The following is a 27905-nucleotide window of genomic DNA, read 5'->3' as shown; positions in this document are numbered from 1 at the left end:
TTACACACACTGCATTTTCAGAAGGAACATTGTTAGCTTTTAAGAGGTGACCCAACTGTCAGATGCAATAGCACCACCACAATAATATGGATCTGTCTTCTTTGGTTGTCTTACATGTCTTTACTCCAACTTATTGAAAGATTAAAAGATTGAAAGGGCATCATTCTTTCCACGTTATCTTTCAGTCTTTGCTGTTCCATCTTGGTTGTTCCTCTCCTCATGTGCAAGTGATTAGACAACTGAGCCAAAAGGAAAACACGATGTTTGTTTGCTAGGCAGCAGGCAAGCTCGGAATTCCTGTGGATTTGTAGCAGTGATGGATCATTTAGATCAAAAGTTCTTAAATGCTACTCTGGAGAAACATCTTGGTCTCTAGTAACACAACTTTCTTCCTCTGCTTTTCCATAGTTACCACCAACATAACTTTTTCATTTTTTGACATAGCAGATGAGACAAAGCTCCATTCATCTCCTCTCATTTGTCTGCCCAGCTGTGTTATCTCACGGTCAGCTTAGTTTTAATGAAAGGGCAGATAGTCATAGTTGCATAGTTGTGTCTAGTGACTTTGTTTTGTCATCTGCTCTTAGAGTAAAAGACTACCAGCGGTCTTTGTTAATAGCTTGTCTGTGCAGTGACCTTGACAAAGATTGAACTCTTAGACAAGCTAGCCTGAAAGATGTCTAGGAGTCATAATTGAAGTTCCCAACTACATGAAAAACAGCTGAATTGTCCTATTATGTCCATATACTAGTTAAGGGGTGCCGTATAGTAAAAACAACTCTGAACTCCAAATGACAGCAATACGTTTTGTGTTTTGCACATTTACTGTATATAAAAAAGTAAATGTTGTTCAGTACACCTGAATTTCAAAATTCATACCATTGCCCAGAAAATTTCCAGATATTCTAAACCATACCACAGTGCAAAAAATAATAAATCTCTAATAATAAATCTTTTACAGGGAAAGACAGTTGCATCCTAGGTGAACAAAGGAATGTTATCACAGGTCCTTCCTTATAGCAGATGTTAGACTTTCTGTCGATCACTGCTCTTAACAAACTCAATATGTGTTATCCTTACTGTGCCATATTTTTGGAAGTGTTTGGCACCTTTTTAAAGCCTGAATCAGTTTTTGTTTTTCTTGGTTTGTGAGGTCTTGTTTTTGCTGCCAGGGCATCATGAAGGCCTGTAGATTAAGTACATTTTATTTATGCGACATCTTTCTCAGAGAGCAGTCACAACGTGCTTCACAGTACATCATGTGCAAGATGCATTACAATAAATGAGGCAACACTGAGCTTGATTAGCCAGGATGATGTAGTTGTGATGAGGCTGCACTCTTATTAAGGGCAGGATCACCAATTCTGCTTAAAATCAGTAGATGATGCATAAGCAACCTTTGGTGCTACCAGACTCCTATACACAGTATTGTGCACCCTGTAAAATGAACCCTGTAAATTCACTCCCATTATGACAGACTTTTAATGTTCTGGTCTCATTGGTTTAAAATAGGCCCTTCTCTTCAGTTAAATTGCCTTATTATCACAACAGTACATTTTATTTTAGCACCACAAATAATCCAAATTGACTACAATTGTTTGATTTATGTTTGTGAACACAAAGGCTTTTTGTCATCGCAACACCCTAAAGAGCAAGAGATTGGTAAGTTGTAACAATAGACATATTCAGAGAGAAAAACAAGAGGTTTTCATCTTCCACTATGCAGATTCTTTTGTAAGTACCATCATTTGTTCAGACCCTCCAACTAACCATGTAACAAGCATGGCCAGAATTGCAGTTTCTACCAAAAGCTAAAAAAGCAGTAAAAGAGCAGATCATAGTCAGTCTGGCCTGCTTGTCTGTTGACTGGAGAGTAATGGAAAAAAACTCAAGGACTCAAGATCAGATTGTATTTCATCAAACAAAGAAGGAGCATTTAGAGAGCCTAACCCTGCAAATGATTTAAATCAGGGGCTCGACACTGCACTGTACATATGTCGATGCTCCCCACTGCAGAGAAATAACAGATCTGTTACACAAAATATGTTTTAAGTGCTTGTGCTTTTGTGTTTGTTCCCTCTGCATCTGCTTGTTTCACAGCATTTTGTGGTTACTTAGACTTGCTTTTTTTTTGGTTTTCCCAGAATCCCTCATTCTGGTTTTCTCCCTGAAAAATGCTAGCTGCACACTTGCACAAAAATAAATCTACACTTCACAAACGCTGTCCTGCAGCTGGTGTCGTCAAGTGGTCTTATGTGACATGTAAATGTTTTTCTTCTTCTTTTTGGTCCTGTTCTGTTTTACTTACAACTTTTTTTTTACAATTACAATGTGTTTACCTGCCTGTTATGTTAAAATTATGTTTTATTATGAGAATCTCACACTATGACAATTTTGAGTAAAACATCACAATGTCAACATCAAGAAAGGCGAACATGTGTGAAATGATTTAATTGAATTAATTTAAAGCAGAAAAAACAACAATATTCCTTCTTCATCTAAAATTATAGAACACTAGTATTATGGTTATATTAAAATATGCTCGTATTAATCCTATTTGATTTTTTTTTACTTAGATACATAAATTACTGTTCAGCCTGTTGCTTTATGTTGAACTTTAGCTCAGGCAGCAGCTAAAGTTTGTAAAACCTCATTTATTTTGTTCCTTTTTAAAATGCTGGCAGAGACTGAAATTGCATTTACTGTTTGCCTGATTCTCATTTTCTTTCCCGAAAAATGTTCACTGATGGAGAAAACATCAAGATGCCTAAGCAAGATGTCAAATAAATTTTTTGTGGGGAAACTGATAGATAAGAAAAGCAGGATATTTTATAGAGTACTTCTGGCTTTGGTAGATCATACTTTTAATGTAATTTGGTTTCAGATCTATGACACACTTGTCCAAAAGGGACATATCGTGTTTTATTGCTGCAACAGAAAAGATAACTCACTTTAATACTTTCCAGTTTGTGAGGATGGGGTGGCGGGTCTCTTAAACCTATCCAGTTCATTGTCACAATGGGAAACAAGTAGTTGTAGAGGTTTTTTAAATTGACTTTAAATGTCTTGTAAGTTTATGTCTAAAACCATTAAAGGAGTCTGCTGAAAAAGCTCAACTGACTCACTGCAGGAAAAGCATGAAGAGCTAAATGGTCCCATAACTTTTAACCCACTGGCTGCTGCCAGATCAACAGCTGAATTTTCTGACTGTGATCTCCTGTGTCTATCTAAATGTCTCTTAAGTACTTTGTCAGTAAATGAAAGTTTTTCCACACCAAGTGATGGCAGACACATAAAGAAAGAGTTGTTGGGTGGATCTGGAGCTTTTTGTGGAGCAAAATAAACACTTTCTCAGTACCTCTAAATTACCCCATCATCTTTGAAATGGCTCGTGTTGAATATGACTGTTTGTTGGAATTGAAAGAAACTGGAATGGCTTATTTGGAGCATAGATTTTCTGAAATTAGCTGCATTCCTAAGTTTTCAACTTGCTGTGCTGTTATAAACTGATTCCTCACCAAAAGAATCAAACTGCACAAACTGACTTAAAAAAAAATTCTTACTGAGGAAGAATGAAATTATTTTTTTAAAATCTGGAACAAGCTGGTTGTGTTAAAGTCTGGGGATTGTCAGCAGTGGCTGCTCAGTTCAAAGGATTTGTTCTGTATAATAACAGGCAGGCAGACGGAGCTAACGGAGCCCATCCAGCAGATGTGAACTATGACACACTTCACCGTCTGTGCCGTCTGTCTTCAGCCTGCAGCTATACAACATGCCTTTTAGCAAACCTACCTGCACATACACACACATAGAAAACTTCAGGATAAGTAATGCACCTCTTTTTATGGTCTTACATATTTTAAAGTTCATTGTACCCTGGATATTAATTGGCACCCTGGTGATGATATGTAATGCATCATACTCTCACGTGACAAAACAAGAAAAAAAATTGGTTTTAACCAGGGCTGTTGTGAACAAATATTTTACTAATCGATCTATCGATCCTTCTTACGATTAACTGAGTAATCGAATAAAAAACTAAATAAAACATTGGTAAATCTAACATAACAGCAGTATTACTATTGCATATCAACATCAGTCCAATTTTTCACATTTGAGCTTCCCTAGCAATAACTTTTCTGTAGTTTAGAAAATTAACCTGTAACAATAATAGCTCACTTTCTAAATTAACCTGAAGAAAAGTTATACAAGAATCTGGAGTTATATTCAGTTTAATAAGACTGGGGTGATATAAAATAACATTTCCGGTTCATCCATAAAGCTACACTTAAATTAATCATCTAATGCGCAGCTTGACACTGACTTCAGTCTATTCGCTCACTTGTATAAATACACCTGCAGCGCTCTTCCCCACCGTTCACCATTTGCTCTGAACCAGGCACCAGGCAGCAGCTCCGGGAAGGAAATGGCTGCCATTTTCCAGGCATTGCACCAGTCATTTTAAGGATGCTTATTGGTCCCCCGAAAAATGACAAAGACCAGACATTATCATGAATGATAAATGTTTTCTATCATGATGAAATGATAAAAAAAAAACAAAAAAACACTGGACGTTACGCTGCTAATACTTAGCTTTTGTTAACAACTCAGGCAGAAGTGAGAGAGCTGCAAAACGCAAGCAATAACCCGGCCGGGGTAAATGGACCTGGCAGGGGTTAATAAAACATAAATTAATGAAGCTTCGAAGCCGATAAATTTTCCTTGAGGAATTTTAATAATCGAAGTACTTGAATCACTCAAGGAATCGTTTCAGCGCTAGATTTAACTTTGGGTACATTTATTCATTTGGGGGGAAAATCCACATTAAGAAACATTTTATGTCAGAGATGCCAGTTTTATTGGCCCCCATCATGACGATATGTACTGGAAGAGCAACAATTACTAAAGCTGGAGAAAGATTAAAGTTTATCTTTCTGCTTTACAAAGTGAGAAGGATTGTAAGAAAGGTACAGAACATCTCCAAAGCTCAGTGTTAAAGAGGTACAGCAACAAGAGACATTTTGAAATCTCCCAGTCTAAGCAGAAACCATTATATAGAGTGAAGAAACAGCCTTTTGTATCCTATTATAACAAATATCAATATTGTGCTTTGTTCGCATGAGATTATGGATTAATGCAAGAAAAACTCCAGGTGGGGTGTCACACAGTGGTGTAGTAGGTAAAACTGTTGCCTTTCAGTAGAAGGTTCTGGATTTGAATTATGGCCTTGGGTCTTTCTTCATGGGGTTCATGTTCTCCAGCTACACGCATGGGTTCTCTCCTTTAACTATCTATCTATCTGATGGATAATACCAGTAGACAGAAACTGTCAAATCATCAGGTCTGTCAGCAAGTTAAAAACCCAAATTAAATCAGGAATAGTTTGCCTGAACCATATCCAAGATTCTTCCAGGCCCCAGAATCTAAATTCTCAGTGAAATCTGTGGAGCAGTGGTGCACAAGAGGTTATCTAGAGAGATTAAACTAAAATGAATGATTAAAGATTCCTCTCTTGGTATGTTCTAACTTTGTAAAATGTAATAGTAGAAGAATAACTGTTGAGCTCTTGGAAAAGGAGGTTGTACAAAGCAGCTTCAGTGCCAGAAAGTGTAGTAAAAGATTTCTCTATCAATGTGTGGCTGTAGGTGGCGTAGTATCACACTGTTACATCATTACTTTGAAACTTCTTCTATTTCTTTTCTGTATTGAGTTGGCATGTTTTCCACATGTATGTGTGTTTCCTGTTTGGTTCTCCAGCTTCTTCCCATACCACAAAAACATGACTGTTAGGTTAACGAGTTACTCTTAGGTATGTGTGTGTGTAGGTGTGTGTGTGTGTGTGTGTGTGTGTGTGTGTGTGTGTGTGTGTGTCTTCCTTGGTGTCTATCCTGTGTGTTCCTGTATTGCCTTGTAGCAGACTGATGACCTGTCCAGGATGTATCCTACCTCCCCTACAATGACTGTGTAGACAATGGATGGATGAATTAATGTACCCTAATTGACAAAGGTCATTGTTTTTTAGTCTGGATTTTGCCACGACAATAAAAAAGGATTTTATTTTTAACATTTTTTACACATCTTTGCCAATAATAATAACCGTCTCATTTTAGTTCCAGTCTCTTTATTTATTCACCTGTGCTGTTGAAGAGACCCATGCACATGTTTCTGTTCAGATGGGTTCCCCCACCTTACATAATGCTTTTCAATGCCTTCCATAAAAAAAGTTTACAAGCTGGAGAAATGATTCTGAAACTGCAGAACTCCATGCTGTGATAGAATAATCAAAGACTCAAGGTATTAGAATCTTTTTCCATTGTTGTTTCAAAGTCATGATAAACTGTTTAAAGCTATGCACACTGTTTGGATCCAAGCTCTTTTTGTTACCATGGATCACAAACGAAAACTCTGTCAGTAAGACCAGCAGCCCATTCTTCAGCCTCTTTCTGTTTGCCTTTTGAAGTAGAGGGAGGATTGTTTATGTTAGCGTGAACCAGACCTGAGCCCATCGTGGCTTTATTGCTTTGAAAAGGACCCGGGGCACCGTGTAATGCGTTTAAAAGAGAGACACTGTGTACAGTAGAGGGAATGCTGGAGGGGGCAGACCTGGAAGACTGGAAACCCTGCAGCGGCATTGAATAGACGCAGCGTGTGTGTTGCTCTCTTGAGCGGAAAAGAGTAAACATTTGGAATAAAAGAAAGAATGTCACTCTTGATGTTCCTCTAGTTTACTTTCTCCCCTCTTCTTTGCTCACTTGTTTTATTCGCTGAGGCAAACATTTGATCCTACCGTTGTTTTGACCTGAAGACGGAGGGAGGACCAGAAGAAGAGCTTTAAGGCTGCATGTGTCACCAATTACACCACCGAGATCAGGCAACGTAATTCACTGCTTCACTCAGTGATGCATGGACAGGCCTAATGAAGTCCAGAGCGGCTCCGGCCTGCTGCCACCTTCACACAGCTCACCGCATTTAAAAGCTGATATTACAAAGGCTTTCACACTCTTTCGTCCTTGTAGACTTCAATTATGGAATCGTCTCTTAAGTGGTTAATGTGGTCTTATCATCAGTAAACTATTAAGACTTTGAGTGAACACAATTTGTTATGCTAGAATACCAAAAATACCGGACTTTGACACAGCTATGTTGATTGGTGCTAAATGTTTTCATTAACTTTAGATTCTGTGCCAAAGCATACACCTGTTATCTAGGATGTACCACTCCAACATGTCAGAGACATCATATGGCAATTCTTGGCAGCAACAGCTGAACTTGGTTGTTTATGACAACTGAATGTAGCTTTTACATTGTTGGTGAAGAGTTTTTGCCTTCTCTTAAAAATTGTTTTATAAGAGTTGGCAAAAAACACTCCCACTTTGGAGGGTTTTAGAGCACTGGACGTCTGTTTAAGATTGCGTCTCAGCATTGCAATTAAAATAAAGTCTGCACTGCTCCATGTTTTCTCCTTTTGAAGTTGTGTGATTCTCACTGTGGTTTACTGGAGTCCCGAAGCCTTCGAAAAGGCTTTGCTACACTTTCCAGATTGAAAGATGCAAATAAATTTGGTTTTCATCTGTTTTAAAATTTATTGAGATTGGGGCATCATGTGATGTTTTTTGGGTATGCATTTGTCAAATAGGTTCTATTTGACTTATTTCTTAGTGCCAACAGTAGAAGTGATTTGTGGCTGAAAAAATTAAACAGAAAAATGTGATTGAAAGAAAATGTGGTTAATCATGGCAAATGCATGGTTTAACAAGTGGGATAATTACTTTGGTACATAAAGTTTTTTTGGTTGTTTTGTTTTTCTGGAATTAAGAGAAATCCTCATTTAAACTGTATTGAAAATAATTTGACTGAAACATGAATCTGACAAAAAGCAAAAAAAGCAAAAACAGAATAAATCTGGGAAAATACTTTCTACACAGCTGTGTGCACTGAATAGATTTTAATAACTTTTAATGTAGCTTGCACATGGTACCAGCAAGTACATCATTTTAATGTCTTAAGTGTGTAGGGAGGATTTCAGAACATCCTCAACAATTACTAATTAACTATGAAGTAGTTTGTTGTATTGTTTTCAGCCATCTGTAATATATTAATATTATTTAAACATTAGCTTGTAGTTTTAAGATGTTAATATTATTATTACTTCCATGTATATTAAGCGCTAATATAATGTGCAACAAAAGAAACCTTACTGGCTATTCACTGAAATTTTCTGTAGGACATTGAATATAGGGGGATAAATTTTAAAGAAGACATTTCAACTTACAGATTTGTATGAAGTTATTGGAAAGTTGAGTGCGCACTGCAAGGCAAGATGCAATACATATATAGTTGAAAAAGGTTTTATATAAAAGTTATGCAACATGACTTTTCTGTAAATCATAGTGATGCACTTTAAGCGAGAAGTGTTTCCTGATAGGCTAAGGTGAGATGTAAAAGTTTAAACAGTCAATAAAACCTTTACAAAAATGCACATACAACATGTGTTACACTAATGAAAGTAAGTTGTACCGCACTCAAACCGAATGAGCTAAGCTGGAAATGAGCTAATCCATGAGGCATCTTCCTGTTCTGATCTGCCTGTTGTTTTTTTTATTGACTGTGTTTGAGATGGAAAGGTCATAAAGGTGTTTGAGGGAAAATGAGTTAATCATTAATGTGGTGAGACTGTGAAGTTTTCTCATTGCTTTCCAGGATGAGTTGAGTCAGCCTCTTCACCAGACCTTTAGTGAAATAAAATGTTTATTAGGGGAAGCTTAGAGAACAGAGGAGAAATTTCACAGACAGACTCATGTCAAAATAAATGAAGTGGTGTTATGGCCAGTAAAAAAACTGAATTCAGCCTTTCAGTTTCTTTGTCCTAAATATTATACATAGACATTTTGCTCTTTTTTTCTCCTTTCAGAATTGTTTCCATGATCTTTTCCTCATTATGCACCAATAGTTCCCAAAACACATCAAATAGTCAATTCAGTGTTTCCATTCCATGAGCTTCCCACATTGTTTAGTTTACTCTGCATGTTCTCCACAGTTTTATTACTTTCACATGTCCAACATTTCTTCTACATTTTCCCTTTTTTCATCCTCACATCATGTGGTCCCCTTTTGGCTTTCTTTGAAAACTAAGCAGATCCAGCCAGGTGTCTTTGCCTCTGCTGTAGTCCTTCATTTTTCCAACGCTATTGGTATGCGAAAGAAAATCTACACATCAGAAAGTTTGAGTTTGCTCATAACTTGCAAACTCTCTTTTTCTTTCTGAACCCTGTTTGACATTTATTGCCTTTGTCTGCTGTCATCTGTTGGACAAATTTAATCTTTTTAATAGAGCAAGAAATGAATATGGTTTATTGGTAATTTTCTTTTAAAATGGTAATTGTGAAATATGGCAATGTTAACCAATAGAAGAGGTAAATGAGTCATCTCTAGGTTCATATTGTGTCTGATATTGCAGTATGTGCATAAGCACAGCGTATACATTCATTCTGCTTCCAGTTGTTTAGTTCACATAGTTATTTTCTTACTTGTTGTGGTATCTCATTCTGAATTCCCACAGTACAAATTGCTGGCTCTTCTAACTTTTTCCTGAATAGTGGAAAGCTGTTCGGATGCCGACTCTGCGGATTTGTCACTCTGCCTGATTTTCAGTCCTCTTTGAGTCTCCCTTTCTCCTCCAACCTCCTGTCTTCCTCATTACCTGCCCGCTTCTTAGTCCAAACATGTCAAGGAATGCCGATGCTTATTTTCTTGACCTGTGACAAGGAGACGTTTCCTGCAGAGAAGTTTGTGTGATTGACAGGTGAGCCTGTGCTGCAAAGGTTCAGATGTTCTCTGTTTGCCAGATGCGCACTGTACGCTGTTTTCCAAAACCGCTACAGAGACCAATGCCTGGTGGAAAAATCAAGGAACCAAAATGACATGGCATGCATTTATTGATTTGATTTTTAGTTGTTGTTGCATTCTTTGAATTTTTCATGCATTTTGAACCTACTGTGTCGGTCTCTGCCGGTTTATTCTTTTGTAAATCTGTTCAGATCGTTGTTTTCATACAAGTCAATTTCTCACTGCATCCCTATCTTAATCCCCTGCTTGTCTCCAGTCCTGGATTCCTTGTGACTGAGACTATCCTTTAACTTCAGGCACTAGGAGCTGACTCAGCTATGACTCGATGGAGACATGATGTCTAATGCCCAGTTTCCCAGAAGCATCTGAGAATTATCCAGATTTTATTAATGCAGCTTGAGCCCACTTTTGTTTATTGAACAATTTGTAAATTTTACAATGATTGTTAATGAAAAAATTACCCAGCGACATTAGTTAAATTTTCCGTATAATGACGCATTGTAATACAATTAGGTCTTCTTTATTCAGATTTTGTCTGTTGTTTGGCCTCTGTGCAGCACTTCAACCCACTAATTACTAAGAGTTTCAGTTATTCTAAAAATGACTAATGTCAGCTTAAACTGCTTGCCAAAACAAACCACAATGTCTCTTTTTCTTTAATCTGTGTTCAAAAACTTTTTAGGGCACAATTTCTTTCCATGTTTATGGTACCACTCCCATACAACTATGAGTTGTGGCTCTGTGTGTAAAATCTATATTTACCACATGGGAGAATCCTCCATTTTACTTTATTTCTTCGTAGAACAACATCTAGGCCTGCACGATATTAGGAAATTATTTGCAATTAAACTTAAGATAATATCTTAAGAAACAGGAAAATGATTGAAAAGGTTTTATTTTCACTAACTCAGTTAAAAATTCAAACTCATTATGTATTTGTGTGTATTTATTACACATGAATTGATATATTTTTAATGTTTATTTATGCTCACTTTGTTGATTAAGGCACACACAGAGAATAGCAACTCAACATTTAAATTTTACTAGTTTGCAACACCTGTTCACCTAAAAAAAGTTTGACACAGAAATGCTGCCCTTTTTGTAAGATCCAATCCCAGGAAAGGCTACTGATTTGATGTTTGTCCAGCAGCGACACAAAAGTTCACTGTCAAAGAAGCTGGTTGCCTACAGACTGCTTTATCCAATTCAGATAAGGGAAAGTTAAGTGGAAGAAAAACAATGTTGTCATGATCGACGGGAATAAACACAGTTTGTAGGGAGACTTTGAGGAAAAGCCTATTTCAGCATTTGGGGGATGTGCTCACCAGGTGCTTGACATGCATTGATTTATCTAGATCATGAGCTGTGACTTTCTCATGCCTCTTTAAGCCACTGCTTAACCAGAGATATCAGCCAAATTACCTGGGCTAAGGAGAAAAAGACTGGACTGCTGCCAGTGAATTCAAATTCCTACTTTCAGATGGAAGCAACTTTCGCGTTTAATTTGAACATCAAGGTGAACATCACAGATTTCGAAGAAGTGGAGAGGAACAGAATTCAAGCTACTGTATATAATTTGTGAAATTTGCACCATCAATGATAATTTGATAATTAGAGTGCCATCTACTGCAAGTAGTAGATGGCACTCTATTTGATCAAATCTAATTTCATCTGTCTACTTGGAAATTTTATAGCATTTCATGCTCAGAACCTGGTAGCTGTCCACACTGGCAAAAGCATAAATACCTGCTTCAGTGGCCATGGCAATACAGTTTGATTGGACAGAAATATTTCTTGACCTGACTAAGCATATATGGAATATTCATAAGAGGAAGATGAGAAATGAGGTTTCATGCAATCAATATTAAAAAATAAATACATAAAAAATGGATTTGAGGTTTTCATTGTCTGGATGCCATAATTAGCCAAACTAAAAGTAACACACTCTTTACTTCACTTTTGACATCCTTGTCCTCCAAGCTCTTTTGTTAATCTAGCATTATTGTCTTTGCCATGTTAGACATGTCAGTTGTAGAAATCTTTTCAAGATTTCAACTTCAGGGAATCCTGGAATTGCAGACGCAGAGCCTATGTTGTTGGTTCGGTTTCCCAGAGCATTCATGCATGAGCAGGCAGGGATTTAACAAGGCATGTTTCCTATTCACACCATTCAGTCTGTTGGCATACATGATACCTTATTTACAGAAAAGTCATGCACAAAACATCAAGAAAGATATCTATATCCCCATCCTGCACTCAGACAGTCTGACTGACTTTGGCTTCAGGTCTTAAATCTTCCTCGACACCCATGACCTGTGACAGACATCTCAACCCAGGGGGAAAACAAAATCTTCAACATATTTCTAGTCCCAGATTAGCAAGTAATGTTCTTCAAACATACAGGTGTGATGACTCTCTTCATGATGCATGGACAGAAAAAACTACAGCCGTTAGAAATTACGTCAGACGCTCAAGGCCCGATGTGTCAGCTTTGGAAGCGAATTGGTTTTACAGAGACATGAGTGGTTGGGCTCACACATCTCCTACCAGGCCTTGTCAGGTGAAAACAGATGAGATGCACAGTAGGTGGCAACATGCTGTTGCACATTCCTCAACAGTCTGCTTACACCACTGGTAACTGGAGCCAAGGGGAGCCTCACCCAAAAATGGACTAACCAGGTCCGTTTTAGATCAGCATGGCCTCCACTGCAGAGCCTCACAGGAGCAGTCGAGGCTTCTGCACCAGGAAACAGATGGTAGTTCAGGTTTTACCGCCATGTTCCTACATTGAGTGTAGGTTTAAATACAAATTCCATACTTGTTGTGATGATGTGTATCCATGTAGCAAAGAATTAAAATGAACTAAAATTAAAATAAAATTATAGATTAGATGTATAATTTCATCTATTATTCAAATTTTAAGGCTGTTCTTAAAATTTCTAAGGACAGAGCATCACATCAAATGAAACCAGCATAAAACCGATTAATTGTTAAAAGTGTGTGAAAAGATAGAGCTGGACTTGTTCTTAAGTTTAAATGCATGTTCTTATGTTTCTCTTTCCTCCTTGTGACATCTTTGCACCCAATGTTAAGAAGGGATGGTGGTTGTCTAGTCCAGATTAATTTAAAATGGGAATCCCTTCATTAAAATGTCTTTTTTTTTAGGGTTTGTCTTAGTCTTCTCGCATCATAGAAATACAAAGTGGTTTCATGATTCACAGGTCCAATTCAAGTAAACAGCATTGCTCAACAGAGATGCATCAGTTGTCCATCAAATAATGTCCTTATTGTTTTCTATTTAAAGAAGCACCTACAGCAATTCTGTTAAAACTTGTTCCACCCTGTTGACAAAATACCACAATATTCAGACTCCCATAGCTGCTCTTCTTCTGCAAGGCATTAATATTTATTCCGTGTCGTACTGTAGTATAGTTTTAGGTGAAAAAGTGTAAAGAAAAAAAATGCATTGGAAGGATTTCTTTTCCTATGCTAACAGCCGGAAGATAGACTGACAGTCACCATGATAAGGATAATGGCAAAAAAAAATATTGCCTGGCAACAAAATAGGCTTCTCTGAGAAATTCAGCTTGAGGGAAGTTACAAAGAAAGAAAGCTAAGCTAATGTTTTGAATTTGTTCAAAAGATTTACATTGTGAACATTTTACAGCACAGCAAATTTTTGTGTATTGAGACATTTCTTAATGTTTTTTATGACTGGCTATGCTACTTGCTAGCATTAATATTTGATTTATAAACATTACCAATCACAATGATCTCTTCTGTCTTGGTGTGCCTCCTCAGGATATATAAAAAGTTCTCATGAACATATTCTGTTACTGTGCTGAGTGCTAATTGAAACCATGATATGATGTTTAACATTTTGATTAAGCCTCTTGGTACATTAATGTTCCAATAAAAGCCTGTGAGGTCAGAGGTCTCATAAGGTCATGAGGGGTCAATGTTTCTTGAGTGTTGCGTTGCTCGTTGTTACTTGGCTTTCTTCGGGAAGCGCTGAGGAATGACGGGTGGTGACAGTTGTCACCATGGCCCTTATGCTGTTTAAAGGAAGTCTTCTCAGCACTTGTTGATGTGTGTCACTTTCAGCTTCTTCACGATGTGTCGGATTTCTTTGAGGTAGCCATGCAACAGTTCAACAACACATCACCATGGATTGCATTCCATTTCCATCTTTTGTGTGTGTGTGGGTGTATCAGTTAACAACATAATGTCTTAGGTGTAACAAAGCATGAGTTTCAAGGATTTCCTGGATAACTGATGAACATATACTGTTATGTGACCTTTTTTTTTAAGAAAAAAAGAAAATGTAGCATAGTTCTGACAGGTAGTTGTAACAGAGCATTGTATTCCAGTCTGAGCTCTTTTTCTCTGTCATGTCTTCTTTAGATGTTCTGATCCAGAAAGTGCCTTGTCACACAGCCTGCTATTATCTGCCTCCTCCTTGTCCCCCTGGACTCAAACTCACCCCTCCATCTGTGGTCTTATAAGGTTACAGAGCAGGATAGATCCATGAGTGAGTGTGTAAGGGTGTTTGTGTTGGTTCCTGTGTTCTGTGGTCCATAATGTCCTCAGGTGAACAGTTCTGAACTGGGCTCGGTTTTGTCTCTGTTTCTGCTTTGGTTGGCCCTGGGAATAAATACCTGCACACAAACCTGCAGGTGCTGCTATGGAAGCGTGCACACCTATAGAGTGTTTCTTGCTCCACTGTCTTTCTGTTTGTACTTAAAGGATTGTTTTTGTATTATAACTTAATACCTACTGATTTTCTTTTAGGAGTGCTCAGTTCAATCATGCCAGATTTAAATGGGTGATCACAGGCAGGCAGAAACTAACATGTGAAAACGATCTTATTTACTGATCTTATCTGGCTCTGCAAACAATTGGCATGGGTCAGTTATACCCAGGCTTTAAAAAGTTTTGGTTTTGAGGCCACAAAAAGTTTCCATTTTGCTTGTATCTATAATTTAAAATGTTTTCAGTCAGATTTCTTGGGATTAGTCAATTTCCTCCAGCTGACTGAGCTAAGCCTAATACTCTTTATACTTCTCATAAACAAAACAAATCTGACTGTTTCAAATTTTCTCCAATCTTAAAATATATGGACATTTGTTGTGGACTAACCAACATGTTCTGTGTTACTGTTACATGTTGTTTTGCTGAAAAAAAAAAGTTAAAATACCATCAGAAGACATTTCTACTGACCTGTGTCTTCACAGATATTTTTTCCATCTGATTGTTTTACTGTTCTTTGTCTGAGATTAGGCTCTAAGGCATCCATGTGTGACTCTCCTTTTTGACTATTTTCATTCCACGTGATAATGATTTATACTCTGTTCAGCCAATATAAACCTGCACTGTAAAAAGAGGTCACCCAAAAAAAATTGTCTTCTCTGAGAGTTTATCTAGAAGTTTCCTTGTTGCTGTTATTCTACTTAAACTCATACTTTCCAAGTATTTCCAGTCCTCTATTTTTAGGAGGAGGTTTTTCTATGAATCCCCCCATTTTGGCATATTCAATTAATCTGTTTTATTTCACTGTGATTGAAGTTTTCCACTAAGTTTCCTCATCTTAAACCTTATTCTGCCAATGGTTCATTAAAGGGCAATAGCTCTGGTTTTATATCTTGGACCTGAGGAATTGTGGGTTTGATCTAGTCTCTGTATTATTTATGAATGGACTGCTTCAGAGACATTCGTCAACATTTAAATTCTCAACGGTTTCCTTTACGCAAATATGAGGAGCACTTTAGATGACCTGGTTGATATATGGGAAAATAACCATTTCTCAAGTGGAAACATCTCATTTTATAAGATTAGATGAGAGAGGGCTGATGAAGATAAATGGGAGGCAGAATTAACTATCATCCCTAATTTTCTGTGCATTTGTTCCTTTCATCTCTTTAAGGCAGAAATATTGCAGTGTACAAATGTTGGGTTTGCCCTCATTCCAGATAACCTCTCAGTTAGGTCAATGTTCCGTCTAACTGGGATGGAAGAAGTCTTTGGGAGAGGCCTTAATAACAGAGCGGGAGCGCTCATACATCAGTCTTCCTCACCACACCAACCACCCTGGCTCCAAACACAGCCCCCAGACCATATAACAGCATATTAGTTGCTACAATATGCATAACAGTTCAAATTGAACATTTCTGATTTCTGGTTAAGCTTTTCCCTCCAAAGCTGCTCTTGTTTCTCGTTCCTTTGTGCTCCTTATGCTCTTTGCTCAATTCCTTTTCCTCATTCCTGTGCTCAGCTCTGATTCCCATATGTTGCTGTCATAGCAAAGTCACACTAAAATCTGATAGGTTTATGGTGCTTAAGCTTGTGTCGCTGCCTGATTTTTATCTTCAGAAGCCAAATACAGCTGGACGAGGATGAAAGGCTGTTCCCATTTCACTTTCTGTGAACTTTGGATATCTTAAAGCCAAATGCAATTTTAACCCCTTTCACACTAGTGGTGGGAAACAGCTGCAAATAAAATAATAATAATTAAAAGAAAACTTTACAAATCAGATGAGATTTTTTTTCACTTCCAAAGCAAAATATAATAGAAATATTTTTAAAAGCATGGTTGTTCACATTCCATTACTTTTAGGTCACTGAAGTGGAAACTTAAGATATAAAGTTGATATAGACAAATTAAATAAAACCTCACTTCCTCTGTCTCATACTTGTGTAATGTGTAATGAGAAGCTTGACCAAGTATTTTTCAAGAGCTGAGGCGAGACATTTGGGGATTATTTTGATTAATAAAAATTTCATTGCATCTTTAAAGCCTGAATGAAAAATATAGCAGACTTAAATTACTTATCCCATTATCTGTCCATCTGTCTGTCCGTCCATCCGGAAATCAAAGTATTCATGTTTACAGGTGGCACAAATCAGGCACAGGAGTGTAATTCTGTTTCCTAGTTAAACATACAGAGTATTCTTACAGTCAGTTAATTTTACTTCACAGTCAGTTGGATAAAGTTGTATATTATTTATATTTGTTTACATCTCATCATACCATATAAAAATACGGGGGACAGTGAGGTCGGAAACTCATAAAAAAAGTTATCCAAACAAAAAAGAAGAAAAATGGACACCCACAGGAAAAAAAAAACAAGACAATTGTCTCTATGCAATTGAGTATTTTTTTGTCATCTGTGTCTATGATTCTAAAGAAAATTTTCCAAATTGCCTCCACTATATTGTTACTGTATTGCCTTTATTAATACAACAGCCAGTACTTCCTTCAGTCCCTCTGTTTCACTTTTCCCAACACCAGCTCTAACTGCTGAGCTCTCATATTGCTGTTGCGCTCGACTTGTTCTGCCTTGCTGAACCCAGTGAGCTGCAGCGCCTTTTCTCCTCTGTCTTTTGTTAACTGAGAAGCTTGAGGCTTCTCAAAGTCTGTCAGCACAAAAAAAAGGAAAATTAGACTCGCTTTGAGGCCAAAATTTCCTTTGATATCACATCATGTTAAGGAACCAACCATTATTTCGCTTTTATTCCCACACAGCAGTACACGTAGTGAAAAACCTGCAGCATCATTTGATAATAAATGAACACTATGGAATAGAATTTATTGAGCTCCCTTTAGCACTGTGGATATCAGGAACCACAGCGCTCACCATAACTGAATCTGCAGCTTGTTGTTATCCAGTAGTCAAGACGTCGAACGTCCTTGGTGAAAGGTGTAGAGGCCTGAAGCATAGCTTGTTAACACCAAGGACCACCGTAAAGTTGTTCTCACCCCGAGACAGAACGTGTGATCCAACACATTATCACCTAATTAGTTGGGCTCTCTGTTCGTCCCTGAGGAACATTGATTTCACACTTTTTCACCAGGGGCTACCATCTTACATGGCAGCACATGTAAGATTTATTTCAAAGTTTAAAGTATATTTGTTATTTTTACAATAACAATTTCTGGTTAAGAACAGTAACGTGAAAAGAACATATAAGAATGCCATCAGTTGTTTTACTCGTTTTACAGTTGTGAGCAGTTGTGGGACTTTTGTTTGTGGGAGTCACCATAAAATAGGCTTTTACTATTTTTAAATTAAAACCAAGTAAATTCACATATTAAACACTTAGATTTGGTAGATTCTTATCTAAACTCTGGTTTAGATGTCAACATTTCCAAATGTAAGCTAAAGCAAAAGAGTAATTTTACTGGAGTCACTTCAGCATTTATGATCAGCATCCTGTTAGTTTTGCTTTCTCTCACTCTTTTGCATCCTCAATGAACAATACAGTTCCACATGTACTGAAAAATGTATCTGCTAAATATCTTCAAACATTTCTATGCTACCTCTGACCTCATTAAAAATGCCCAGTCTTCTTCCCACAGTAGAAACCTGCTCACAAAAGGGTTTAAGCTGTCACCGTGATCTAGTTTCTGATAGGCTAGATAGATTTTTGGGTCACTAACTGACCAGTCATGAATCAAATTGAAAATTGACCGATTAAGTTCAAAAGCTAATTTCTCTGTCCATCTCTGTTTTCATTTGTGGAACAAATTCTGAAATATTTATTCATAGAGATTATGTCCTCAGAATATTTTTTATTTTTATTTTTATTTGTCATTGCACAAGCCTACATTTTCTGCATATGTTTGTCACTGAGATTGTGTGTGTCATTCATTACACACTTAGCGATGCATACAAACACAATGGGATGCCACCTGTGTGTTTTATGTTAACCCTGAGAATCATTTGTAGTGCAGGCTGTTGTTTCAGGAGACTTTTCTTACCATGGTTGACTTTTTAATTTGCAGGGAATCACCCATGACCTGCAGCATCACACACTGAAGCCCATTTTCAGCCTTCTGTAATGAAAAGCGTAGCTCTGTCGTCAGTTGGTAATAAAGGAGCATTAGGCCCAAATGGCCTGCTGATAGGCTCCCTGTTGTACAATCAGTCCTTTGATCTGCATAGCAAACCTACACCATCACCACATGTATCTATGGAGTATTTTTCATGTTTCTGCAACAACATATAAAGTAAAATTCACTTTTTACTGTTTCATCTGGCAATCATTCAGACTAATTTTTTTTTACTTCTTCTATCTTCAGGATCAGAGCTTCCCCAGGACCTCAGTGTACTTGCTGCCACCTCGTGGAATGCCACAGAAGGTAAAAAAATATAATACTAATCTTTTATACCAATGTGAACACATTTTTAAGAGTCACATATTGATGATGTGTTCTCTATAGAGTTTTGAGCTCTAATCAAACTTTTCAGATAATATTCACTGAGGGCATTAGAGCCTGTGTATTGTCCTATTGTGATATTTGATGGAAAGACTTGTTTGTTTAGTTTGTGTCTACTTTGTTTTATGTCATTTTCTTGTTTTAGTAAATGTCAAATAAGTAGGCTTTGTCCTGGTGTGGTGTATGACTATTTCCTGCTCACCTTTCTAAAAAAAGCAAGGCAGGGAAGAGTTGTAAGATGTTAGGGTTGCCCTGATCTAGTTTAATTTTTTTACTTGTAGTCAGATCATCAAATTGTGGAAGTAAAAAATATTTTTGTCATAATCAAAATGCAGTTGAACTCATGGCGTTACCATTTTTAAAGGTTTATGTAATGGATTTTCTGGAGTTTGACATTTAACCTGGCTTATTTATTGGACAAAAAAATTTTCCAGAGAAGAAGCTAGGAATTTAGCTGCTGAGGGCAGAAATTGTACACTACTAGACCACCTCCGAGTCATGATCAGCCGGTTGTCATCCACAAATCAAATTTTTCTGCCAAGCAAAATGCCGCTGCAGATGAATGCTACTTGATGACGAGGATAAAACTGGAGAAATCTCAATATTTCTAATAAACTTTTGTGAATCTTTGAAATATGCCTTTCATCTGGTTCAGAACTGGTGAAGATATCTGGAAAGATGTGAACTGTCTATCAGACTCATTTCTCTGATATCAATAACATTCCAAACAAAATATTTATTGTGCGATGAAAATAAATTGTCATGTCTCCTGCAGCTTGTCAGGCTTTTTTCAGCACTTCCCATCAGAGGAAGCAGCTGTTGTTCTCCTGTCAGAGCTGAAGCGCTTACTGAGCCAAATCCACAACGTTTTCTGGATATTTTCACTAAACTGCTGCACAATGTTATCAGTCAAAATCTGCTCCTCCCTTTGGTTTCTCCTTGAACTATTAGGATCCGCCTAAATTCCCACGAAGAAACGCAGCCATGGAAGAACCGGAATATGAAACTTTGATGGATGTGACTTTTATTTTTTTATTTTTTGCTCTTTGTCTGGTTTAGTTTAATTCAACTCTTGCAAAGCCAACACTCCCACAACATCCTTCCCACGACGCGTACACAAAAAAAGGCATTTTCAAGCGGACAGGCATGAAGGCAAACGGTAGTTTCTGGATATGATTGAGCAGTTCAGCGAAGATAATGATTACTGAGAGCAATCAGGGATGTTTAGAATATCATAAATACAACCAGGAGAAGATCCAAACAAATCATGAAGCCTGCTCCGTTTTTCCACAGCATAAAACATTTAAACCTGTAAAACAGTGCGTCAGCATTTTGAGTTTAGCATCAACATCTGTTTCTACTCTATTGAAGTGGTGATTGTAGTTCTTGTTTTATCTGCAGGCAAATAAAGTTGTGTTTTACCATCAAGGCACAACAATCAGATGGTGTGGTGATGTCGGTGTGTACTAAAAAAAGTAATACTAGTAAGACATTGATTCATTACACACAAATACACTGTATTTCTAATGATTTTTTTCTGTTAACATTCATTGATAAGACAACAAATTATAGTTTCTTGGAAGGTTTAAATGTTACGTTAGACCAATATAAAAGGACTTTCAATGCAAAGTTTTAAGTTGTTGCAGCTCATTTTATTATTATTTTAGTTTTCATACAATTTCCAAATTCAATTTGTAACATTTAGCAAGACTACTCAGTATGTGTGATTCTCAAAAGAGAGAAAGTACAGATGACTCATTCAGATGTGTATTTTTAGACTAAACACAAACATTCCAAACTTGCTTTAAGCTCTAAACATTGGTTACCTGCATGCTTCATCATCTTATAAAGATATAAAAATGTTCAAAATTTGCAGCAATATTGCCTTTAGGTTATCAGAAGAGATGAAAAGTGCACAACATTTCAGATTCACAGTAAACCCAAGACCTATGTAGACTGTATCATATTTTCTGGCCATTTTCTGATGCATACCTTTACTTGCCCTTGACACCTCCGCCATTTTTCTTTTCACTCCCATAAACTTCTCTATTTCTCGTCCTCCATCAGTCCTACACACTGGTGTGCTTGACTCTAGGCTACTTCTTCTGCTGGGTAGAACAGGCAGCCTGTTGATTAGTTTTAGCAGTGGTGCCACCTAGTGGCCAGGGCTTGTTTATCATTCAAGCATGAATAAAGAAAATTCTAAGTGTTCCTTACTCTCACATTTTATGCAACTTAAATATTAAAATTTTTTATCCACCAACAAACCTACATGGAAGCAAATATTTTTGGCCATAATTTATAGTTGGAAGGGCCAGTTCTGGGATCCCCGCCGCCTCTGCCCCTCCATACATGGCACAGTGCTACAGTTCTAATTTCATATTGGCTGAGAATGTTTAGTGAGCTGTGGAGACTCTTAGGTTTCTGAGTCTTCCTGAAAGGATCCCTAGCTCAGCTTTTCTGTATGTGTGGTATTATGAACAGACAAGTTTGCTTGTAGAATACAGTTTCAGTGGTGAAACAAAGAGGTTTCCACCATTGAAACCTCTTCTGACCATGTAAAGGTCTCTGTCTCGCTGGTTGTGTTTACAGTTACGTGTCCGCACGTGAGCGTTTGATTGCACCAAAGTACAGCGAGGGGAAAATGTGGACCGATGACAGGGAAGCATTTTAGCCGTCTGCCACATTAAAAGACAATCCTGAGTGAGGGTTTAAGTTTCAACATGCCCCTTGTGCCAAATACCACAACACTTACCACAAGACAATTACATAAAAAGGCTTAGTTACACAGACACATGTTCCTCTTCTACACCCCTTTTTCTCTATTTTTTAATCTCATCTTGCTTTATTGTCAGTAGTTATGACACCTAATGGTACGTAGACACACCACTCCAAAAATCATTTTCTTTTCCATCAACCCAGCTAATGAAACACTATTAAAGTGAGTCACTGTTCTGACCCTCCTCCCCCCTGCCTTCTAGCAAAAACACCTTGTCTCATTTAAAAGTATGTGCGTTCAGATGCAATACTAGGTTAACCAACGAGTGGGCAGGATTCGGTCCTCTAAATGTTGACTGTACATGTAAGCACAGATTCTCTGCAGACCTCCATGCCTTTTTGTTGATGATTTGGCACTTGGATCACAGAGACCCAGGAGTAAGCTTGCACAGTTGAGCAGTCATATACCCTCATCAAGATGAATGCGACACCCGTTGCAGCTGACCTTTATCTGCACCCATCCATGTGTAGTTTTACCGCTATACATGGTGACGCTGTTTCCGTAAAGTATGACTACGGTGCAGCAGATGACTTGTTGGAACTCGTTTGATCGGAATTACACTTTAGGTTAATTTTAGACACAACACAATGAATATGTTTTCTTTGGTTTTCTATTGCCCCTTCTCCATGGGTATAGTATTAACTGGTCCTTCACCAGTCAGCTCTTCCAGGCAATTCCCATTTTTGCGGAATTACCTCAGAGGTGGTACAAGTCGGGTCAAACCAGGTATTGCGAGCAAGCGATTTGTCTGGCAGCAGGCTGCATTCGCTGTCTGACCTGTGGTATTTGTGGAAGGTACAGCGTCAAGTGGATGAGGCAACCCAAAACAAACAAATATACAAAGAGATTTTGGAGAAACTGAACACCAAAGGGTACACACAAAAAATTACATCATTGGAGATTCAATCCCAGCTCTAACACACTTACAGCCCGCCCATATTCACGCCCCCATAATGAAGAACACACTGCCAGTGTAGACACACCCCAACTTGGCCAGAACCAAACCAGACATTAACCAGCTGGACTGAGACTTGACAATAGAGACAGGGCTTATAAACTCACACTTACATCACCATTAACTCACTGAAAGAGCAGACTGAGAAAGAGCCCAGACTGGGATTCGAACCTAGAACCTTCATGCTACAAGTCAACTGCTCCACTGTGAAGCCAAATAGAAAATTGCCTAAAATGATTAATTTCTGTATTATGTGAGAAAACCAACATAATATTATGTTTTTACAATTATGTTTGCAAAACATAATTGCACACATTGATATTTAATATTAACTTTAATAATAGAGCAATTCAAGCAATATTAGCAAATAATCAAAACAACAGAAGATACCTTTACAAAATAATGTAAAATGTTATAAAATTATTCAATCTTGCTAAATCCCATTTTTTTTCCCTCTGAGAAAATATCACACATATCACATCAGGACCAGAAAATGAGAACATTTTACCAGTTGAGGACTTTCAAAACAACAAACTAATGCAAACTGGGAGCTTTGAAGAAAAAGAAAAGTGCGTCTGATGTCCTCTACAAATATAGTATACAGATGAAATCTCTTACTCTTGTCGTGCAACAAATCACATGACGGCTACTTATTATTGCACTGATCGGTACTAATAGTTTGACTCCACCCTGAGGTCATTTTATCTTTCAAAGACGTGAGTCTGCTAATGCAGTAAATTCAGTAGACACGACACAGAAGATTAAAGAAAAACAATGTTATGTTATTTAGTGCAAGTAAAAATAGTCTAAAAAAAACCATGACGCAGTCATGGCCGCTTATCTTAGATGTGTTTTTGAGCCATTGGAAATGTTAACAGAATCAAAGAAGACAAATCAAATTAAAAAAGCAAACAAAGTGCAGATTATCAAAATGGCTGCATAAACATGCTGTGATAAAAAAGAAATGTCACAAATTAGCTGCATAAACTTCTGGATTACATTTTCTTTTCTTCTGATTTTACAATGTCAGATCAAATCTTAAAGAGCGCTCAGGTTTTACATTAGGAGAATACATCAGAAACTCGGTCTAGATTCCTGCAGACTCTAGCGTTTCTATTATGCTCTCCTTTTTACAAATAAGTGAGATTTAGTTAATTTTGCTCCCTGGAAAAAGTCTAGAGTTGAGGAGAAGTTGAAGTAAAAAACATGAGGAGGACAGGAACATTTTTTGTAGCAGAAAATAAATCACAATATTACAAGTGGTAATGGAGGAAAGAGATTTTTTCCAGATGGTCTTGGATTTACTGAAGGATTTGGTCTCTATAAAGAAGAGACTGAAATCTGCAAATATTGAAGACATTTGTTTATAATACAATGACAAAGGAGGACAGATACAAAGTAAGTGAGAAGGGAGATAACTGACACAAGTTTGCTGTTTTTGGTGGAATTCTCCACACGTTGTCAGACATTTGTCAAATCTTGGGTTTAACAGAATGCAAGTCTTCCCCAGGGTTACTTTCTTTACTTTCTGACCATGTAGCCATTTGTAGGTTTTGGTCACATCAGCCACTTCAGCTTTCTTTGGTTGTACAACTCCTGCAACTCCTCCTTTTGTGATTGCCTCTTCAGCTCTGTTGAGGAATTGTTTCGATTCCTCAACAGTTTGGATTAATTGGAATAATTCCTCATTATTTGGATTATTATAATTTAATGTATTACTATTTTGTGTTGTAATTGTTATTTTGTATAGATTTAGTTAATAATCGGTTCAAAAGCGGACTATATTTGTCGACCTTTCATAGAAGGGTCCATGATTCTTCAGAAGTAGGAAAAAAGATGGGGAATTTTCTTTCTGAGAGGGATTTTCTGAGCTCCCACACTTTATCATCAATCATTACTATTATGATTTGTTCACCGTTTTTATTATCTAAAGTTTATCTGAATAATTGATCTGGCTCCTCATCTTTGGATCAGTCAAAATATGACTGATAGCTTTAAAGCTGCAAATACTTGATATTGCCTCAAATGCTTAAAACTGTCTATTTGAATAGTTAAAACACTAAAATATACCTTACTATGCACAGTGGAAAGTGTCTTAGTACTACCTCAGAACTTAATAAAGAAACAGTCCCTTTTCTTAAAAAAAAATAAATACAATTTGCTGAAAACTGATTCCTTTTTATACATATATCTACATGCACAGTTCCATCCATATTTTTCACAATGTAGAACTCATGGAGTTTGAGGAAATGTGTGGTCCTAGTCCAGGTTGACTTGCTGTTAAGTCCAGATTGCAGTCCAGTCTGAAAATTTCTGGTGTTGGGTGAAAAACAAGGAGAGCACAAAATAGAAAAGAAGACAATGCGTGTAAACACATCCCTAATGGGAACTTTATTGAAGACAGGAAACTGTGGTGGTCTTTGTTTGTTTTTTGGGTACAGATGGTTCTCCAACCACTACTAGTGATGTAGATGTAAAAGTGCAATATTTTGCTTCACCCTGTTTTAGTTTGAACAAACCTCTACAGTATATTTTCCTCGTCAACCTTTCTATTCACAAACACTCATGTTCATCCGACGAGTATTTGAGATTTCCCCTCCATGTGCTTCTTCTCCTCTGTTTGTCTTGGCCAGTTTGTGAAACCAGAAGCATTTCTGCATACCTAAGCTTGGGTTTTGGGGTTGAAGGAACTTTCCGGAGTTTTTTTATGACATTAAGACCAATGTTTTCCAGCACATTAAACTCTTAGGTGGCCTTCCAAGACACTTTTTTTCCTAACCACATTTAGGAAAGATATGGTGAAGATAATCTTGCATGCATTTTTTTCCCTGTTTTCAAATAGCACGTGTTAAACTCTAGGTTCTGGTAGATTTGGCACTTAAAATAGGTGTATAATTTATATAGCTGGTCGTAAAACATAAGTTGGTGCCCACTGAGCAAATTTACTTGCTATTATCATCTCTCTTGTTCAGCCATTAAGAGTTGATTTTAGTTTTGTCTAATAGTTTTTAAAGTTATTGGTGTACATTTTAATGAAGTTCTGTTCAGGTGTTTTGGAAAGATTTCCAAATTTAAATGCAATGTTTATGAATACAAAACAACTTTGGGGAAATTAATAGGGGATTGTCAATTATAGTAATAGCTGTGCAATTTTTGCTGTAGTTTCAATGTGTGCAAAATCACTATTGCAAAGGGCTGCTTGGATGCAATTTGTGGTCGGATATCATATTTCTCTGCATGCTAATAATATATCTGGAAAGTTGCATGGTCTCCAGCTGCCTTTAATGCCCACCACATGTGTATTTTTAGTGTGTAAAATGCAACAGCTCACATAAAATGGTTGGGAAACTGCATTGATGGAAAAGAAAGTCAAGAGTGATTAAAATGTGGGTTAATAAGAATATGTTATTGTAGTATTCAGAAGTATTGCAATTACACATTTACCTCAATATTAATTACAGTCATCTGGCATATTATTGAATAGGCAAAGAACAAGCAGCATCTTATCGATTATTAGGTAATAAACATAGTCATTTTAGTTTCATTGCGACCAATTAAAATGGACTGCTTGGATGCAATATTTGGTAGGTTTTTATAGTTCAATTGCCAAGCATGCATATGCTGCACGGACATTGAATGCTCTCACTGCCCATACCTGATATAGGATTTAGTAACAGATGTGTCAAAGACAGGGAGATTGGTGCAAGACTTGATGTAATGACAAAAAACTGTGCATAATGTAGGTTAATCACAAATAAAATCAACGTCAGTTTTCAAAAGTATCCTGGTTTTATGTAACACACTGGATGGTGGAGTTTTGTTTTTGTTTTTTTATCTAAAGGACCGGACATTGTTTTGCATGGATTTGTACTGAGAGTTTTGATTTGTTGTGGAAGAAGGCTATAGCTATTTCTGGAAAACATTGTAGTGTAACAGGGTGTCATATTCATATTCTATTCAGATTTAGGGGTTTTCAGTTGTTTTTTGAATGTCCAATTGGATGCCACCATTTGTCTACATGTTAGAATATCCGTCCATTGTCTTCCGCTTGTCTGGGTTCGGGTCATGGGGATAGCAGCTTAAGAAGGATAGAATGTTAGAACATCCAGAGTAATTTCAGAATAACTATTTTCTGTAAATGTTCACATTTTTGTGGCACCATGTTGCCTCGTATTAAAAGCTGCGAAATGGCAAAGTAATCAGAGAAGCTGTAAGAAATGCAGCAAACTGCCACAAAACCTGGCTTAAGCCCAGCTTGGTTCTGGTGGGGACCTCATACTTGTTTTAATGAGTTACATAAACACCTTTAGCCTTGTGGTTGGGCCAATGTCTTCTTTATGATGTGGAATGTACGATGTCAGTTAGATGGCAACCACAACATTTATTTAAGGGCTTACTTACATTTTTAAATACTTAGCAGCTATGTTTATGGTTAGAGGGGTGAAGTTATTATACTACATGCACATGCTAAATGAGTGTAAACCAGAGTTTGCATTCCCATTTAATTCTTAAGTTGCAGACAAACAAAAATCTATTCCTAAACATCATTATTGAACAAACAACATCTCTTTGCAATAACACTGCTTACCCGCTTTGTTAAATAAATATCATGCATGATATTAAAGGGCAACTTTTTTTCCCTTTTATCTCATTAAAATTACTCACTTTACTTATTGAAGTATGCTGGGAGTCATTTTCTCCCAGATACAGTCAGATGTTTTTCCAACATTTTTGGGTGGTTACCTCTGTGTCATCAGGACTTGGAGCACTGCTAGGATAACTGCAAACAAACAAAACCAGAATAGATACAAGTAACTTAAATTGTTGGTCTTCATTGTAATATTTGCAGTTACTGATGCAAAGCAGAAAAGAGGCAGAAATCATGTGCAAATCATGGAGCAGTAATCAGGTCAATTCTCCTGTAAAGAATCAATTGCCTGTTGTGATTTAAATTTTTAGGACAAATTTGTTAGAAGAGAATTTTTAAAAATTATTTTTCTTTGAACAGGTTCCTTCAATTACACATTAAGTTTGACATGGTTATGCTGAAATAACATGTCATCTTATTTCATGACATGTTGCTCGCAATTACTTAAGGTAATTGTGAG

At 37.1% G+C, this 27905-nt stretch overlaps 1 protein-coding gene across 1 annotated transcript in view; it reads left to right on the top strand.

Moving 5' to 3' along the window:
* The window catches only part of ror1 (receptor tyrosine kinase-like orphan receptor 1), a 138890-nt gene that overhangs the window by 72439 nt on the left and 38546 nt on the right, over positions 1 to 27905 (top strand). Inside the window, exon 2 of the mRNA XM_044129074.1 lies at positions 18926 to 18985. Within this exon, the coding sequence (XP_043985009.1) occupies positions 18926 to 18985 (60 nt within the window). The remainder of the gene's footprint in view (positions 1 to 18925; positions 18986 to 27905) is intronic.

The sequence above is a fragment of the Gambusia affinis genome, linkage group LG10 (assembly GCF_019740435.1).
Source record: "Gambusia affinis linkage group LG10, SWU_Gaff_1.0, whole genome shotgun sequence".
NCBI classification, from domain to species: Eukaryota; Metazoa; Chordata; class Actinopteri; order Cyprinodontiformes; family Poeciliidae; genus Gambusia; species Gambusia affinis.
This window is presented reverse-complemented; position numbering and strand designations above follow the sequence as displayed.